The sequence below is a fragment of the Pan paniscus genome, chromosome 9 (assembly GCF_029289425.2).
Source record: "Pan paniscus chromosome 9, NHGRI_mPanPan1-v2.0_pri, whole genome shotgun sequence".
Lineage (NCBI taxonomy): Eukaryota > Metazoa > Chordata > Mammalia > Primates > Hominidae > Pan > Pan paniscus.
Window position 1 is genome coordinate 84,546,426 of NC_073258.2, and position 16,319 is coordinate 84,562,744.

General features: G+C 37.2%; 1 protein-coding gene across 22 annotated transcripts in view; it reads right to left on the reverse strand.

Moving 5' to 3' along the window:
- Window positions 1-16,319, reverse strand: part of DLG2 (discs large MAGUK scaffold protein 2) — a 2,166,992-nt gene that overhangs the window by 161,815 nt on the left and 1,988,858 nt on the right. For all 22 annotated transcript variants that reach the window (XM_034934113.3, XM_063608698.1, XM_055093779.2 and 19 more), the window contains one exon: window positions 15,874-15,988. In XM_034934113.3, coding sequence (XP_034790004.1) covers window positions 15,874-15,988 — 115 coding nt within the window. The remainder of the gene's footprint in view (window positions 1-15,873; window positions 15,989-16,319) is intronic.

Consider the following 16,319-nt stretch of genomic DNA (forward strand, 5'->3'; position numbering starts at 1 on the left):
AATTTCATACTGCCTGTAATTATGTAACCTCATAATAAATCCTAACATCATATAATGTAAATTCTCTGACTTCATTTTTCTGTGTTTTGCCTATTGTTGGTCTTTTATATTTCCATATTAATATTAGAATCACTTTGTCAAATCTATCACCATCACCAACAAATAAATAAAAAATATCTTCTGAGATGTTGATAGGAATTGCAGTGAATCAATATATCAGTTTGGGAGAAATGAAATCTTTGCCACATTGCATCTTCCTATTCATGAATAAGGTATACCCCACATTTATGCATCTTCTTTTAATAACATTTGTGGCTTTTTTGTATAGTGGTGCTCTTTTGTCAGTTCTATTCCCATGACTTTAATGTTTTTCACTCCTACTGTCAATGATGTTTAGTTTTCTTATTGTTTAGTATTGTTATATGGAAATACAACTGATTACTTTGATATTAACCTTGTTATTTAGTAAAATTGCTAAAGTTACTTTTTAATTATAGCAGTCTATCTAGTTATTTTGAATTTTAAACATACAGAATTATGTTACCAGAAAATAAGGATCATTTTATTGTTTTCCTTCCAATCATCTTACTTTTTCTTGCACCTCCCCTTAATAGCAGTAGTGATAGAAGGGTAGAGTAGTGATAGAAGGTGTCTCATACCTGCTTCCGGGGAAAAAGCTTCCAAAATTTCATTACTAAGTATGGTGTTTAGGCTGGCTCCCTGGCTCACACCTGTAATCCCAGCACTTTGGGAGGATCACTTGTGGCCAGGAGTTAGAGAACAGCCTGACCAACATGGTGAAACTCCATCTCTACTAAAAATACAAAAATTAGACAAGCATGGTGGTGCATGGCTATAGTCCCAGGTACTCAGGAGGCTGAAGCATGAAAATCACTTGACTAGGGGAGGCAGAGGTTGCAGTGAGCCAAGATCTTGGCACTACATTCCAGACTGTGTGACGGAGTGAGACTCTGTCTCAAAAAAAAGTACAATGTTTGCCTTTTATTAGATTTAGGAAGCCCATTATTTTTCAAGTTTTCTAAGAACTTATGTTCACAGATGAGTTTTGAATTTTATTGAATGGTTTTCCTGTAATATTTAGATGATCATCTGAATCTTATCTTTTATTCTGTTAATGTTGTGATTTTCTAATGTTAAAGCGTTCTTTCATTTTTGTAATAAATTCCAGCAGGTCATGATAATATTATTCTTTCTGTTTTGGGAAATATAGTCATCTAATATATAAAATATACCACTAGATATAAAATATATATCACTAGATTTATTTTGCTAATATTTGATATGTTTAATTTGATGTTTATGAGAGAGATTGGAGTATAAATTTCCTTTCTTACAATGACCTTGTTATGTTTTGGTATCACGGTGATGTTAACATTGTAAAAAGCTAGGAAGTACCCTCTCTTTTCTAATTTCTGAAATAGTTTGTATAAGATGCTAGGTGATTTACAAACGTTATTCCTCATAAACTTTAAATGAGTATTTCTATTATACCCATTTTATGGAAAAAGCGGAGGCCTAGAGGGAGAAGAAGTAAGTTACTAAGGTCATAAGAAAGGTACTAAGTGGCCAAGCCAGGATTTAAGTCCAGGTATTTCTGACTCCAGAACCCAAGCTTTTGGCCTACTCTACTCTGCTGTGAACCCATAAATGCATGGCTGACTGAGTTAGAATTCTACAGGACTTAACATTTCATTCTATGGTAGTGTATACCTCCTATGGAGGGGAAATATACTGCCAAAGATAACAACAACAACAAAAAACACAGCTTTGCTTTTGGAACCTACTACAAGAGACTCCATCATAGTTAGCTTCTCAAATCTCCCCTATTTCCTACCCTCTGCATAGGTGTCAGATCCTGGAGCAGAATTTGTGTTCACAATAATAGCTTATTATTTTCCTCTGTTTTTTTGCAACTAACTTTAGCTGGATCCTCAAAGACATGTCTGATTCATCTTTTTACCCCTGACAGCATCCTATGTAGTATTTTATAATTAATACTCACTGAAGAAAAACTTAAACCCATATCCATTCCATCATACTTGCTCTAAGGCAGTCAGAAGATCCTGCAATCGTCTTATCCTCTGTGTAGCATCCTGTAGCAGGAAACCTCATGCCTCTTTGCTAAGGATGCATCATCAACGAATGCATCCCATGGTTTACATCTGAACTAGTATAACTTCATGTCAAAGATCTACTCACTGACCATCTTTAACGTCCTCATTTATTACTGAGGGAGTTGCACTATATATTAGATGACTATATTTCCCAAAACTTATAGAACTTGCTTTAACAATTTTAAGTACCTACAGGAATGAGAGAGCATATATAAAATCAAATACATCTAAGAAAATGTGGTATTTCTAGAAGCCATGGAAATTAAGGTTAAGAGCCGGTATTTGGCATAGGACAGAATTGAGTTTTTATCATGTTGTCCTTCTTTGCTGTGTAAATATGGGTGATAACTTGAGCTATCTAACCTTGGTTTCATTAACTGTAAAATGGGAATAGTAATGATGCTCCCTCATAGATACTGTGAGAATTAAATGTTCACTGCCAGCTCCTCATCCTCAGGATACTTGAATCTATCATGTAATCAAGGGCTCACAAGAGGATTTGAGTGTGTTGTGGAGGTGGAAGTGTCATGGAGGCCCCCATTTATGAGGAAAGGGGCAGGAACACAGAATTTTAGGAAAAGAGAAAAGTTATCTTATGAACAGCCAGCAATGGTGTTCATTCAGCATAGGCCTTTTAGGTGGAGAAACTCCCCACTCATCTGGATTTACAGCAACCAGAAACACAAGCAGAGACCCCTTCCTGATGATTGCCTAGGAACCCTCATTAACAGAAAAAGTAAGATGACACTGGCTCCAAAGAAGCCACTGGAACTAGTAAAGAGGTTTGTCTACAGTAAGAGCTACAAAGTTAATTTAAATGAGAATTAGATTTTCATGTTAGAGGGCATTAGAAGCTATTAAATACCCTGTTTGTTGCAAACTTCTACTCAATTCACACCACATTTTCTCATTATGTTACCTGTGGAATCCGATAATTGTATGTTTTTTCATATATATAAAAGTATGGAATCCTGAGTTTGAAAGGACATGTCTGCCTTTTAAGACAATTAAGGGGAAAAAGTACATGAGGTAAGCAATCTGGTTTGAAACAATGTAGAATATACAATGTTATAAAATACAATGAAAGATACTATAATGTGATGATATCTTTAAAAAAATCTGTTTTTTTAAACACATAAAATTGTATGTATAAAACGTGTAACTTTTTGCATATCAATTATATCTCAATAAAGCTGTCAATAAGTGGGTCTGTTTTAAAATGTAGAAAGAATGACAACTTTAAAAATGAAAAATAATTTTGATGATGAAAGATTCCTTTTTATCTTTTAATAAGTATCACTGAAAAGCATCAGCTTATCACAGAAGATGAGTCTGGGCTTCTTATTTATTGAGAAAAATGGCATAAAAGATGAAGAAAGCATACGTACACAAAGAAAAAGAAAATCTAAAAGACATCTTTCTTTGTCAAAAAAAGGACAAAGTTAAAAAAATGCATTCCTAAGGATCTTAGAATGATTTAGATCCAAAATACTCAAGATTAAGAATTAAACAACTTAGTCATCATGATGCTTACTTTAATTTTTTTAGCTATAAGGTAAGATTATATGGATAGAAAAAATATGGAGATCTATCTAGTGAGGTTTTAAAACTACAAATTTATAATATTTGGAGGACTTTTTCTGATGCTCAGATTATGTTCATAAGTTTCTTCTGGCATTAAAATGCCCTCTCTTCTAGAAAATGATGGCAATATTAAAGAGCAACCAATTCAAATATATATTATAATTTGCCTTTTTGTTTATTATTTTTAGAATTCTTACTTGGTGCAATTTAGTTGTCAATTCCCTATCAACTCCACGATTTTTTTTTTCTTAATTGTAATGTTGCCAGTCAGGGGAATTTACAAATCTTGCACCCTCTGAATTTTGGCAATGACATATGGGAAGGACACAAGCATCCAACCGGTCTCACTGTTTTTCAAAGTCATCTGAGGCACTTTTATGCATTTTCTTTAAAATTTAGGCCTGAAGAGAAGGGCCAAGAGGCAGAAACTTTTGCAGAACAAGAAGACCAAAGTGTCCTGCAGGTGCTAAATAAATGTGAAATGATGCTACTTAGCTTTTGAAAGATTTGCTTTAGTGAAGACAGATGGCTCAAAGTGGCCCCTTAACAGTTTAGGGCAAGTGGGAATGTAGTTTCTAAAGCAGGAAGAGGGCTGGAAGAAAATGTTTCTACATATCATAAAAGCAGGCGTATGCTTAATTTGTAAAAAATACTCTTTTAGAAAAAGAATAAGGCCTGGATCCTTGAAAATGTTCCCAGTGCTGATTTTGTGTTTCTTACCTCTACTATACTACATATTAAGGAAAATAATCATGCTTTTAGTTTTGAATTAAATGTCCTAAGTCGGGGGTCAACAGGAATGGCTTCATGGGTATGAGACCTGTGTTCCCCCGTCCCACACCTGGCATTATGCTCTGCTCTCACTGTCTTGCTACTAATTTTTTATTTTGATTGATTGATTGATTGAGACAGAGTCTTGCTCTGTCACCCAGGCTGGAGTTCAGTGGCAAGATCTCAGCTCACTGCAACCTCCACCTCCATGGCTCAAGCGATTCTCCTGCCTTAGCCTCCCGAGTAGCTGGGATTACAGGTGCCTGCCACCATGCCAGGCTAATTTTTGTGTTGTTTTGTTTTGTTTTTGGTAGAGATGGGGTTTCACCATGTTGCCCAGGCTGGTCTTGAACTCTTGACCTCAAGTTATCTGCCCACCCCAGCCTCCCAAAGTGCTGCGATTACAGGTGTGAGCCACCATGCCCAGCTTTGCTATTAATTTGTGAACAAGAATTGAGCATTTTCATTTTGCACCGGGCCCCTGCAAATTATGTAGCAGGTCCTGGGCAACGCATTGTGTGATAGGCACTTCAACTGTGCTCTTTAATGTGGGAATTCATAGGCATAGAGCTATGCTGGCTGTAGAATCTATCCTGGAACAAGAGAGGCAGGGACCTGGCTCATACAATTGTAATGATCACAACTCATTAGGGACTCTCTCAATTTAATCACAAATCCATATGCTCTGGGCATCTTCAAACTCAACTGTCCATTCGACATTTAAATTTTTGATGTAGGCATTTAGTGCTATAAACTTTCCTCTTAACACTGCTTTTGTTGCATCCCAGAGATTTTTGTATATTGTATTTCTGATTTCATTTATTTCAAATATTTTTTTATTTCTGCCTTAATTTTGCTGTTTACCCAAAAGCCATTCAGGAGCAAGTTGTTTAATTTCCATGTAATCATGTAGTTTTGAGAGATCTTCCTGGTAGTAATTACTATTTTTATTCCACTGTGGTCTGAAAGTATGGTTGGTAAGATCTCAATTTTTTTTGAATTTATTGAGAATCACTTTATGGCTGAACTTGTGGTTAATCTTATAATATGTTCCATATGCATATCAGAAGAATGTATATCCTGTGTTTGATGGGTGGAGTATTCTGTAGATGTCCAATTGGTTCAGTCACATTGAAGTCAAGAATTAAATTTAAGTCAAATTTAAGTCCAGAATTTCTTTGTTAGTTTTTCTGTGTCTATGATCTAATGCTGTCAATGGGGTGTTGAAGTCTCCAACTATTATTGCGTGACTAAGTCTTTTCATAGGTCTAGAAGGTTTTATGAGTCTGGGTGCTCCAATATTGGGTGTGTATATATTTAAGATAGTTAAGTCTTCTTGTTGAATTGAACTCTTAATCATTGTGTACTATCCTTCTTTATCTTTTTTTTTCTGTTGTTGGTTTAAAGTCTATTTTATTTGATACAAGAATAGTGACTCTGGTTAAATAATTTTTGAAAATTTAATCTGAGATGATTACCAAATAGGGTTGCATATTAATTTGATTAACAAGGGGCAAGGAGCCTAGTCAGTAAACCATTTGCAAGCCATGACATAATTAGGTAAAATATTAAATACAGTTAAACTCTCTCCAATTTGGTGACATCTGTAATCCATTCATTTTAATTGATTCAGCAGCTACTATATGCCAGACTGTCCGGATGCAGAATTTAAGGAGATGAAATCTCCATCTTCGAGATACTCACAGTCCAATGGAGGGGGCAGGTGAGTCAACAGACAGGAAAGAGCACGTGAAGCCTGGAGGAGAGCTGTTTTGTGTGTGGTCCACAGGAAAACAGAGGAGCATGTGCTTGACTCCAGCAATCACTGGTGGCTCTCTTAATACCACTTTCTATTTAATCATCATCTTTAACTGCTAATCAAAAAGTTCATTCCACAAGTATTTAAAGTTAATTTAAAGAAGTGTCAGACACTGTTCAAACACTGAGACTTAAGGACAAGTGATTTTTGTCTATTTCCTTGTTCCCTTGAAACTAACCTAACCTACATGATTGGCAGTTGGGCAGGGGGAAGAGGGAAGCTCCCTCAATTTTTTCATGCCCTCCCCTCTCACCTATCCTCCTGTGAGCATTCTGTGTCTTACTTTTTACTGTTCTGTTCTCCTTTTTAGCTAGAGCTGTCTGGTTTGTTCTAGAAAGTAGTCATTTTGGGTTATGAGGCAAAGTACCTCCTGCGGAGATGAGAGATTTCTGGAAATATGATTACCATGGGATTAGTGGAGAGGTAAGCAGAATCTAGGTTGTAGGAATGATCTGTGGGCTCCTTAACGGCAGAAAAGAAGTTTTATTAATCTTTTTATTTCCAGAGTCTAGCAGAGTGTGAGGTAGAGGTCTGTGGCTCAGAAGAGGTTTTCTGGATGAATCAATTAATGACAGGCCAACCATTAACAGTAATGAGATCTGGATTCTAGACCTTGAAGTAGAAGAATGGAGGAAAACGTGATGGTCAATGGAAGAGTCACTTATGATACTTTTGTTCCTCTTCCTACAGAAATATAAAAATTAAAAACCTTTTAAAATCAGGTAGCCTATGATTGCAGGGGAAAGAGGAAACTCCCAGATCCACAATGACTCCTCCTTCTTTCTATTTCTGGCATAAAATTAGCTGCCTAAAGACAAAGCCTTTTATTCCACAATTAAGGATACAACTAAAAATGCAAATCCCTGAAAGAGTAAGCATTATGCTAATGGGTCTCAAAATATAAATGAAGAATCAAAATCTATTCTGCTTTAAAGAAGGCACCAGTTTAGGAGGCAGGCTCTAAGTACTTGAAGCAATAAAAGGAACTCCCCTTTGCCTAACAAGTCCCATATAGCAGCCTCCTTCATACATTCAGTTTAACGTCATCCTAACAACAAGCCTGTGAACTAGGTACTATGTCCATTTTATAAATGTGACACTCAAGTTTTAGCAAACAATAAGCTATGCACGACTGTCATTATCCATAACGATAAGTTATGAATTCTGGATGAGAAGCCAGATCTAGTTGGAGGAAATCAGTACAAAGTATAAAACAGAAGTTATATCATCAATAGGAATTTAACCAGTGCCTTGACAAGTCTAGACTCTGTCCAGACTTCCTGCTTCATCCTGTTAAACTGTTTCAGGTACCTGATTATGTTCCCCTCCCAGTTACCTTTGTCCCCACTAAGATTTTAAGAGAGAAAAGTAATTCTGAATTCAAGAAGTTTCTATTTCCTATTCTGCTGCAACATATCATAGTCAATATGTTTCTAAGTGAATAACTAATGATCTTGCTAAATAAGAATTATGAGGAAATGAATGTGTGCAATAAAAATACCACTGTCAGCTAGCCCTGTGCCAAGTACTGGGCAGGGGGGTGCACACAGCTAACTGTGGCATGTTCTCTGGGAAACAGCCAACATGTTGGGTCCAAGATTGGAGGGGAAGAAGACAAAAATGTGACTTATAACACAGTCCACGGATTTTATGGCTTTGCCTTAAATGTTCTCAAGAAATCCATCACCAAGTGAAGCTGGAAGCAGCTTGTACCACTGGAGTGAAGAATCCTGCCATTCCACACTCTTCTTTATCATCCCCAGGATACTAACCAGCAGTTAAATGGGGCAGTAAGTAGAGTGAAAAGATATGTTTGCTACTATAGAGAAAAATAAATGACCAGAGTGTCTTACCTGCATGATGATGTAGCTTTTCCCTCCCACCAAAATCAGTCAGGTGGGAACACCCTTCCCCCAGAACAAAAGCTCAAAGGCGAAGTGTCTAGGATGGAATGTGTTTTCTTGAGACTGCTCTTGACATAACTTCAAGCCTTAGTTCCCAGGAATAGAAAGACTAACTGTGTTGAGAATGAGGTTCACCCTGGGCCCTTCCCTTACTTCAAGTTGTCTCACTAAGAGGTTATGGGCTGTGCGTGCTTGTCTAAATCCATTATTAAATTAGGTCCCAATTTAAAGAGTTTGTCACACAGTTTAGCAAACAAATGAAACAGCCTGAAAGGCCTTGCAGCACCACATATTTTCTGGAAATCCCAGTAGCAGCAGGTAGAGCCTGCATCCTGAGGATGCAACCAGACTTGATGCACTTGGTGTCAGCCAAGCTGGTACTGGATTTCCATAGGATTGTTCAAATCCCTTGGCTTATATTTTAATATTTTCTCTCACATTTGTATAGGAAAGATAGTCTTGGAATTAATTCATTTAACAAATGTTTCCTAAGGAGAATTCTTTATGCCAGGCACTGTGGCATAAAGCACTAGAGCTATGAAACATCAAGACATTACTGGGATTTGCAGGTCCAGTATTGAATAATACTGATTCATTTCAAAACATTTTATCATAAATGCTTAACAAGGACCAGAGTAGTCACTATCTTAACAGGTGAGTTTCAAATATTAGTGGTCTTCTGGGCAAATTTCACTTCAGGGAGTCAATAGGCATGTTGTAAAAATCAAAATAGGATAATAATTGCAAGGCACATAACACATGGGGTATCAGGAAATGAATTACCATAATGGTCTGCATACTATTTGGATTGCCTATAGATCTAGACTGTGAGAAACTTGAAGAAAGGGGTTCTGTGGTCTTATTCATCACTGTGCCCTTAACATCTACTACAGACTGGTACATTGCAAGTAAGTACAAACACCATATTTATTGAATGAAAGAATCAAGGCATGAAGGAATCAATTTATGAATGCCTTAAGTTAAACGAGGGGCAAGAAGCTGACCTGAGTGCGTTTGTCATATTACATAGCCTTTGAGGCAAAAACTGTCTCAGGTAGTAGCAACTTTGAGTAACATATAGACTTAGAACTACTGTAAAAGAAATAAGACTTTGAAATTCAGAACAAAACTATGAGCAGAGGGCTGGAAAGGGGTGAAGAATGCCGAGGGGAAATAGAAGAAATCATGTGGTTAGGAAGACTGATAACATATATGGAGACTTGGAATGGCCTACTGTATATGCAGTGAGTCTTTCTATCATGTGGCTTCTACTGAATTCCTTTCAGGTTCTGCATCTGGGTAGAGCCTTGTTTGGATGAGAAATGCTGATGAGTTGACAGAGCTGAGCATTCTGGAGCCATGGAATGCTGGCCATCTCCTTCAGGCTTCATGGGGTCCAGAGGAGCAAAAATCTAAAAGCCATCAGAAAGTCTATCCTTCTTCCTTTGCTGAAGGCAAGCAATGGGATGAGAGAGGCTTATCTCACTGCTGAGAAAACAGCGTCTTAGTCACAACCAATTCTGTGGTCTCTCTGTCTGACAGGGAAAAGGTGGCTTCATAGTAAATGATGAATATTACCAACATTTATCAACGACTTCCCATGTGCCAGATATCTAAATTCACTATTTTATTTAATTCTCACAACCACTTATTTTATTTTATTTATTTATTTTATTTTATTATTATTATACTTTAAGTTTTAGGGTATATGTGCACAACGTGCAGGTTTGTTACATATGTATACATGTGCCATGTTGGTGTGCTGCACCCAGTAACTCATCATTTAGCATTAGGTATATCTCCTAATGCTATCCCTCCCCTCTTCCCCCACCCCACCCCACAACAGTCTCTGGTGTGTGATGTTCCGCTTCCTGTGTCCATGTGTTCTCATTGTTCAATTCCCACCTATGAGTGAGAAGATGCAGTGTTTGGTTTTCTGTCCTTGCGATAGTTTGCTCAGAACGATGGTTTCCAGCTTCATACATGTCCCCACAAAGGACATGAACTCATCATTTTGATGGCTGCATAGTATTCCATGGTGTATATGTGCCACATTTTCTTAATCCAGTCTATCATTGTTGGACATTTGGGTTGGTTCCAAGTCTTTGCTATTGTGAATAATGCCGCAATAAACATACGTGTGCATGTGTCTTTATAGCAGCATGATTTATAGTCCTTTGGGTATATGCCCAGTAATGAGATGGCTGGGTCAAATGGTATTTCTAGTTCTAGATCCCTGAGGAATCGCCACACTGACTTCCACAATGGTTGAACTAGTTTACAGTCCCACCAACAGTGTAAAAGTGTTCCTATTTCTCCACATCCTCTCCAGCACCTGTTGTTCCTGACTTTTTAATGATCGCCATTCTAACTGGTATGAGATGGTATCTCATTGTGGTTTTGATTTGCATTTCTCTGATGGCCAGTGATGATGAGTATTTTTTCATGTGTCTGTTGGCTGCATAAATGTCTTCTTTTGAGAAGTGTCTGTTCATATCCTTCGCCCACTTTTTGACGGGGTTGTTTGTGTTTTTCTTGTAAGTTCATTGTAGATTCTGGATATTAGCCCTTTGTCAGATGAGTAGGTTGCAAAAATTTTCTCTCATTCTGTAAGTTGCCTGTTCACTCTGATGGTAGTTTCTTTTGCTGTGCAGAAGCTCTTTAGTTTAATTAGATCCCATTTGTCAATTGTGGCTTTTGTTGCCATTGCCACAACCACTTTATGGTATCCTATTACTATACTCATCTTCACAGATAAAGAAAGTAAGCCCAGAGAAACTGATTCGTCCATGGTCACAGAGCTAGGATGTGGCAGAACCATGATTCACATGTTTTTCTATCTGGCAGAAGCTAGCAACTGTGTGCTTAAATGCTGCTCTACAATGTCTCACAAATAGGATCTGAATGTCCATGCTCATGTTGTCTAGCTGTGGGATCGTGGGGGAATCATTTAACTTCTCCGAGTTTCAGTTTCTTCATCTATAAAATGGAGGCAATATCCCCTGAATCATAGTGTTTTGGGGAGAATTCTATGGGATAATACATGTAAAACAATAGAATAATGGTTGACCCATAGAAAATGTCTGACAAATACTTCCCTCTATTTCTACCTCCTCATCTGTGTCAGGGATAACTGCCTTCCAAGCTGGCTACAACACCAAGGGTCTAAGGATCCTCGATATGTTTAATATAAGGTAGTAAAGACACTCTCTTTTGTTTGTCTGTGTACCGTGTTATCTGCCTGGAATGTTCCCTCTTGTCTATTCCATCTGCAAGCCGTAAATCATGACCCATTAGTGAGTTATTAAATCAAGTTAATGAGCTATGATCTCCATTTTTTAAAAAGGAGAGAAACAGAATGGAAAATAACAAAGTACACTGTATACAAAAAGTGTTATTACTATTTAACAAAAATGTTCTTTCTGTTTTATGTGTATATGTATTTACTGGGTCAGGATAAATAATGTACTTCTTACTTTGCTTCTAAATATTTGAAAGGCTCTTGGTTACCTCATATAAGAGCTTCAAAAATTACTTAGATATCTTTCCATGGAAGCAATCAAGATTCCAGGCCTTTCTAGAGCTAACAGATCTTTTCATATCACATTGCATTTAATTATCTTCCCTTCGTCTGTCTTCCCCAGCAGACATAAGTTTTTTGCAGACAGGAAACATGACTGTTACTGCCGCGTCCTCAGTGTCCATTATAGGTCCTGGCACATAATATACACTCAAAAAATGTTTGATGAAGGTCTGAATAAATCACAGCAACTGTTTCTTAAATCCACATTCAAAACTCAGAGGTTATTTGCTTGAACTCTCAAAATCGATACGTTTTATTAACAAGTGAACAGGGCTGAGTTTTTCTTTTACATTCTTTCCTGTGACCTTTTTCTCCTTCCCCTTGGTGGAATGATTTGCTTTTTTTCCTTGCCCTCCCCATTCTCCCAGCATCCTGGGTACTCTAGCTTTCCTTTTATCAAAACAAAGGATTGTTCTTTAGAAATTTGCACTTTTGTATAAATTTAACCCCCATATCTTTGGCTTCTCCTAGTAGCATTTATACAAAAGGTGCATCCCTGTTAGTAGCAGGAAAAGCCGTGTTCTTTCTTTATTATACCAGCTTTTATCAGCTAGTAGATAAGAAGGGAAAAGGATATTTTAGAGTAGGGAGATCTTCATGAGCTCATAAACTCACTCTTCCAAGGCAGTGAACGAGAGCCTCAAAATACATGCAATAAAATTCATATTCCAGTAGCTCAGGAGCCTAAATGCACCTATGTTTGAAGAATTGATAATGTACTTGCGCAGCATTTTGAAAAACATTTTATTCATATTTGTAACTTTATTTACTTTTAAATGAACTACATGTTTCACAATGCTTTACTGCTATATGTTTCACAATGCAGGAAATACACAATACAAGTAGCATATTAAATCAAACATACCCAAATCATTCCCATAGAACACGAACAGTTAACATTAGCAATAATCAATTCCACTTGCACAGCACCACTAAAGTACTTCAAGCACTTCACACGAAAGATTAAAGGAAAAAAAGTATAACTAGATTAGAAAATAGAGAGGGTTGGCTCATGTTTAAAATACTGCCTGGCTCAGAGAGTGCTGGTTACCACGCCCTTCAAAATTTCAGGTAAAGAAATTGCTACTACCTGGGAAGATCATTTCTAGTGGGGAAATGAAGGCAGCTTCTGCAAGACCCCAGGAAGGTACATTCTCTCTGACACCACCAGGACCAGGGCTAGAGTTGGGAGCATGCTTGTAAGCATGCGTGTGTGTGTGTGTGTAGGGTATGGGAGGTAAATCCAAGGGGAAGAATGGTTTTTTGGTGCAAGCAAATATTTTACTAAGTCAGCTAAATTGTTTCTCACAGAACAAAGAAGGTGCTTGCTTTCTGATTTAGGTTTTGGCTTCACAGAAAACTATAAATAATACCAAAGAAATCCCACATTCCTACAGCACAGTTTATCCTGTGCAAAAACCTCAAAGACATTTGTGTTAGAATTTCTCCTCTCCTTATTCCTTAATCAAAGAGTCCAGCACTGTGCTGACAGAAGCAGATTGGGAATCACAGCTAAAGTGTATTCAACAGCTGACACCACATAAACTAGGCCCTTAGGGAGGCAGAGTGATGTGGGGAGAAGTATGGGACTGGGGGTAGGAGAGCTGATTCTGCCACAAATAGCTGTGGGATCACAGGCAAGTCTCTGTCTCTGTTCTCCTCAGGCCTCAGTTTCCTCTTCTGTAAATTAAGCAGAGGGCCCAGTGATAGCTAAGTTTCCTTCTAGCCCTAGAATTACATAAAGCTAAGTAAAGTGAGGAGAATAACACCATTTTCAGGATGTTATTCTCAGATTTGAGACATGATCATCCTCTTATATTTATATAATCAGAGAAACCCTGCTAGTAATTTATTCTGAGAGAGCAAGTAGTTGACTTTCTAAAATAAACACAACTGACCATGGTCCTATACAAGCACTCTAGACAAAGCAAGCATCTGTATGAAAATCCTGTAGCCAAAATTAGTATTCAAGAAGTACAAAGGTACAAACTTGTTGAATCCTTTTTGGTAAGAATTTCACTTAGGCCTTGCTTCTTGCTTTTTTTTTTTTTTTTGGTCTGTTTTATCACTTTTCATGAGAATAAGGCCAGGGGGCTCTTGTAAGTTCTTTCTTTCTGATTTGCTGATATGACTATACGCATGGCCCATATTTCTTTTAATTTTATGTCTCTTAGAGTCATTTAGATGCTAAAGTCAGCCCTCTAGGTACAAAATAAGTAGTAATAATTGAACATTTGGAAACTAAATACCGTATTTGTATATTACAGAGATTTCATTTGGGGACTTTCTTATGAAGTGTCAAGTATTTTTGAGTCTCATTAAAAAGAGGTTCCTCCTTTCAATACAATCTCCAACCATTACTTTGTTACTCTAAGTCTTTGTCTCTTCTGTACGTTATACTTTTATTTATGATTTTAGAGAATAAAGATCTGAATCTAATTACTACTCTTTCAAATAAGTGTATTAGTTTTATATAATATCATATCACTTCATTTAATTTTCTTAATCTTCCAAAACTTAATAGCTATTAGCAATATATTTCAGCAAATTTCTTCTAGTATCTGAACAATTTATGCATTCTATCTCTTAATAAGATACTTGGTAATTTTCCCTCCAAGCTTTATTATATATATAACCATTTCAGTTACACTAACTGATTTAGTTCTATCCTATTAACCCAGCTGACTTTTTCCAATTTGCTACCAGGGACTAAAACATTTCAAAATTTAAAAATATTTTGTAGCATGTAGACCAGCAATACAACACAAGAGAGAAGAAGAACCACAAATGGAGCTTGTTAGCTTTCCATCATATTTGTAATGTCACTACAAGACATGTTTTAGGGTGGTTCTGAACAGTCACAGATTACAATTAAGGGTATCAAAATAATCTTTTGAAATGGAGTTGGCCAAATTCACAGGGTTAATAACTTGTTTTTCTTAATCTCAGGGCTTCCCTGGAATAAGAAAGGACTCTAGGCTTATCAGTTCAGTCGAGAAATTAAGCCCTATGAGAACCTGTGCCTTCCAGAAACCCACTCCCTTCTTAGCCCTGCTGTGAATACCAAATACATACAAAACTTAACTTTAGAGCCAAAGTGGAACCAACAGCAAAAGTTCAACTCAAACATGTAAATTAGTATCTATAACATATACGTCATGCCTAAAATTTCAGGTAAGAAGGATATGACCTCAGGTTGGAGTCAGATTGAATTCAGGCCAGAGTGGGGAGTGGAGAATACAATAAGAATGGGCATGGTTCTTCCATATGGTACATAGATTCATGTTGCCCGTTAATTAGGCATCGCTTTCTTCCTTTTGCCTGTTAGTACTTATATATTTTTAAAAGTACAGTCAGCACTGATGAAGTTTGGAAGTAATACAGGAAGCTTGTCTTGGAAGAGGAGCATGTTATAGTTGAGTGTTGATGGATCTTACTCAAGAGGTAGCTACTAGGATGAAAGACTGGAAGGCATTTCACATTCAATCAATCATTTATCTTTTTCTGGTAAATTAATGAGTTTTGTCAGACAAGGAACAAGTAACTTTTATGGTCTGAGAAAAAAACTGGTAGCGAGATGACACAGAAGGAAGTCTTTCTGCCAAAACTTGTTAGAGAAAAGCACATAACTCTTTAGAAGAATGCCGTGGATTTTAAACTGATGCACTAAAGTTAATGCAATCAGTATCAGGCAGGTTAGGAGATAATACAGGAATATTTTCTTTTCACACTGATGGTAAGCAAATGTCCAAGGGTTTGGTCCACATATGCCATTTAAGATTTATTAGAAATGAAAATGTTTCTTCTCATTATTTTTATTGCAACCTATGCTGAGCACTTTATCCTGAATCATAACTTTGCCAAAGAATAACTTGATAAAAGCAGGCACCTTTAACTAATTTAATCTAATAACATTTCAAACATTTATTCCAAATGCTTAAACACAAGGTCTTTCAGTAGTGTACTGATGAACATGGGTTAAGTGGGACACATGTTCTGTTGCTACATGGTGTTGCCTTTGTTTTCTCAAGTTGAATTGCTCACAAAGTGCAGATAGAGAAATACTCCATTGCCTACCTGACGTAGAGGGAGCGTTTCTGATTGGTTCGCAGGGATCCGGACCCGGAGCTCATGCTGTGGTTCATCATCTGCTCTCGTAGGTCATGGATTTTGGCCTCAAATCGAGCGTAATCTGGGAATGAAAACAAAGGTAGCAAATTTTGCTCTGTGCCTTCAAGAGTTGGAAATGCTGCACAGCCCAGGCAGCCCCTCACCCACGTTGTTGGTTCCTTTGCCAAATAATGGGGAGATGTGCAACTCAAGGGTATGCCTGTTTACTATTATTTATTCACAGACATTTATAAGAGGAAAATGATAAATCAGTTATTTCCCAAAAGGTACCTAGAAAACACACCACCATCAAATTCCCAACTTGTAAAAAGTCCATGGGGGCTGGGAGAGGGAGGATGGGGGATCATGGGAAGGCAGGGAGGTAGATGTGGTTATAAACAGGCAATGTAAAG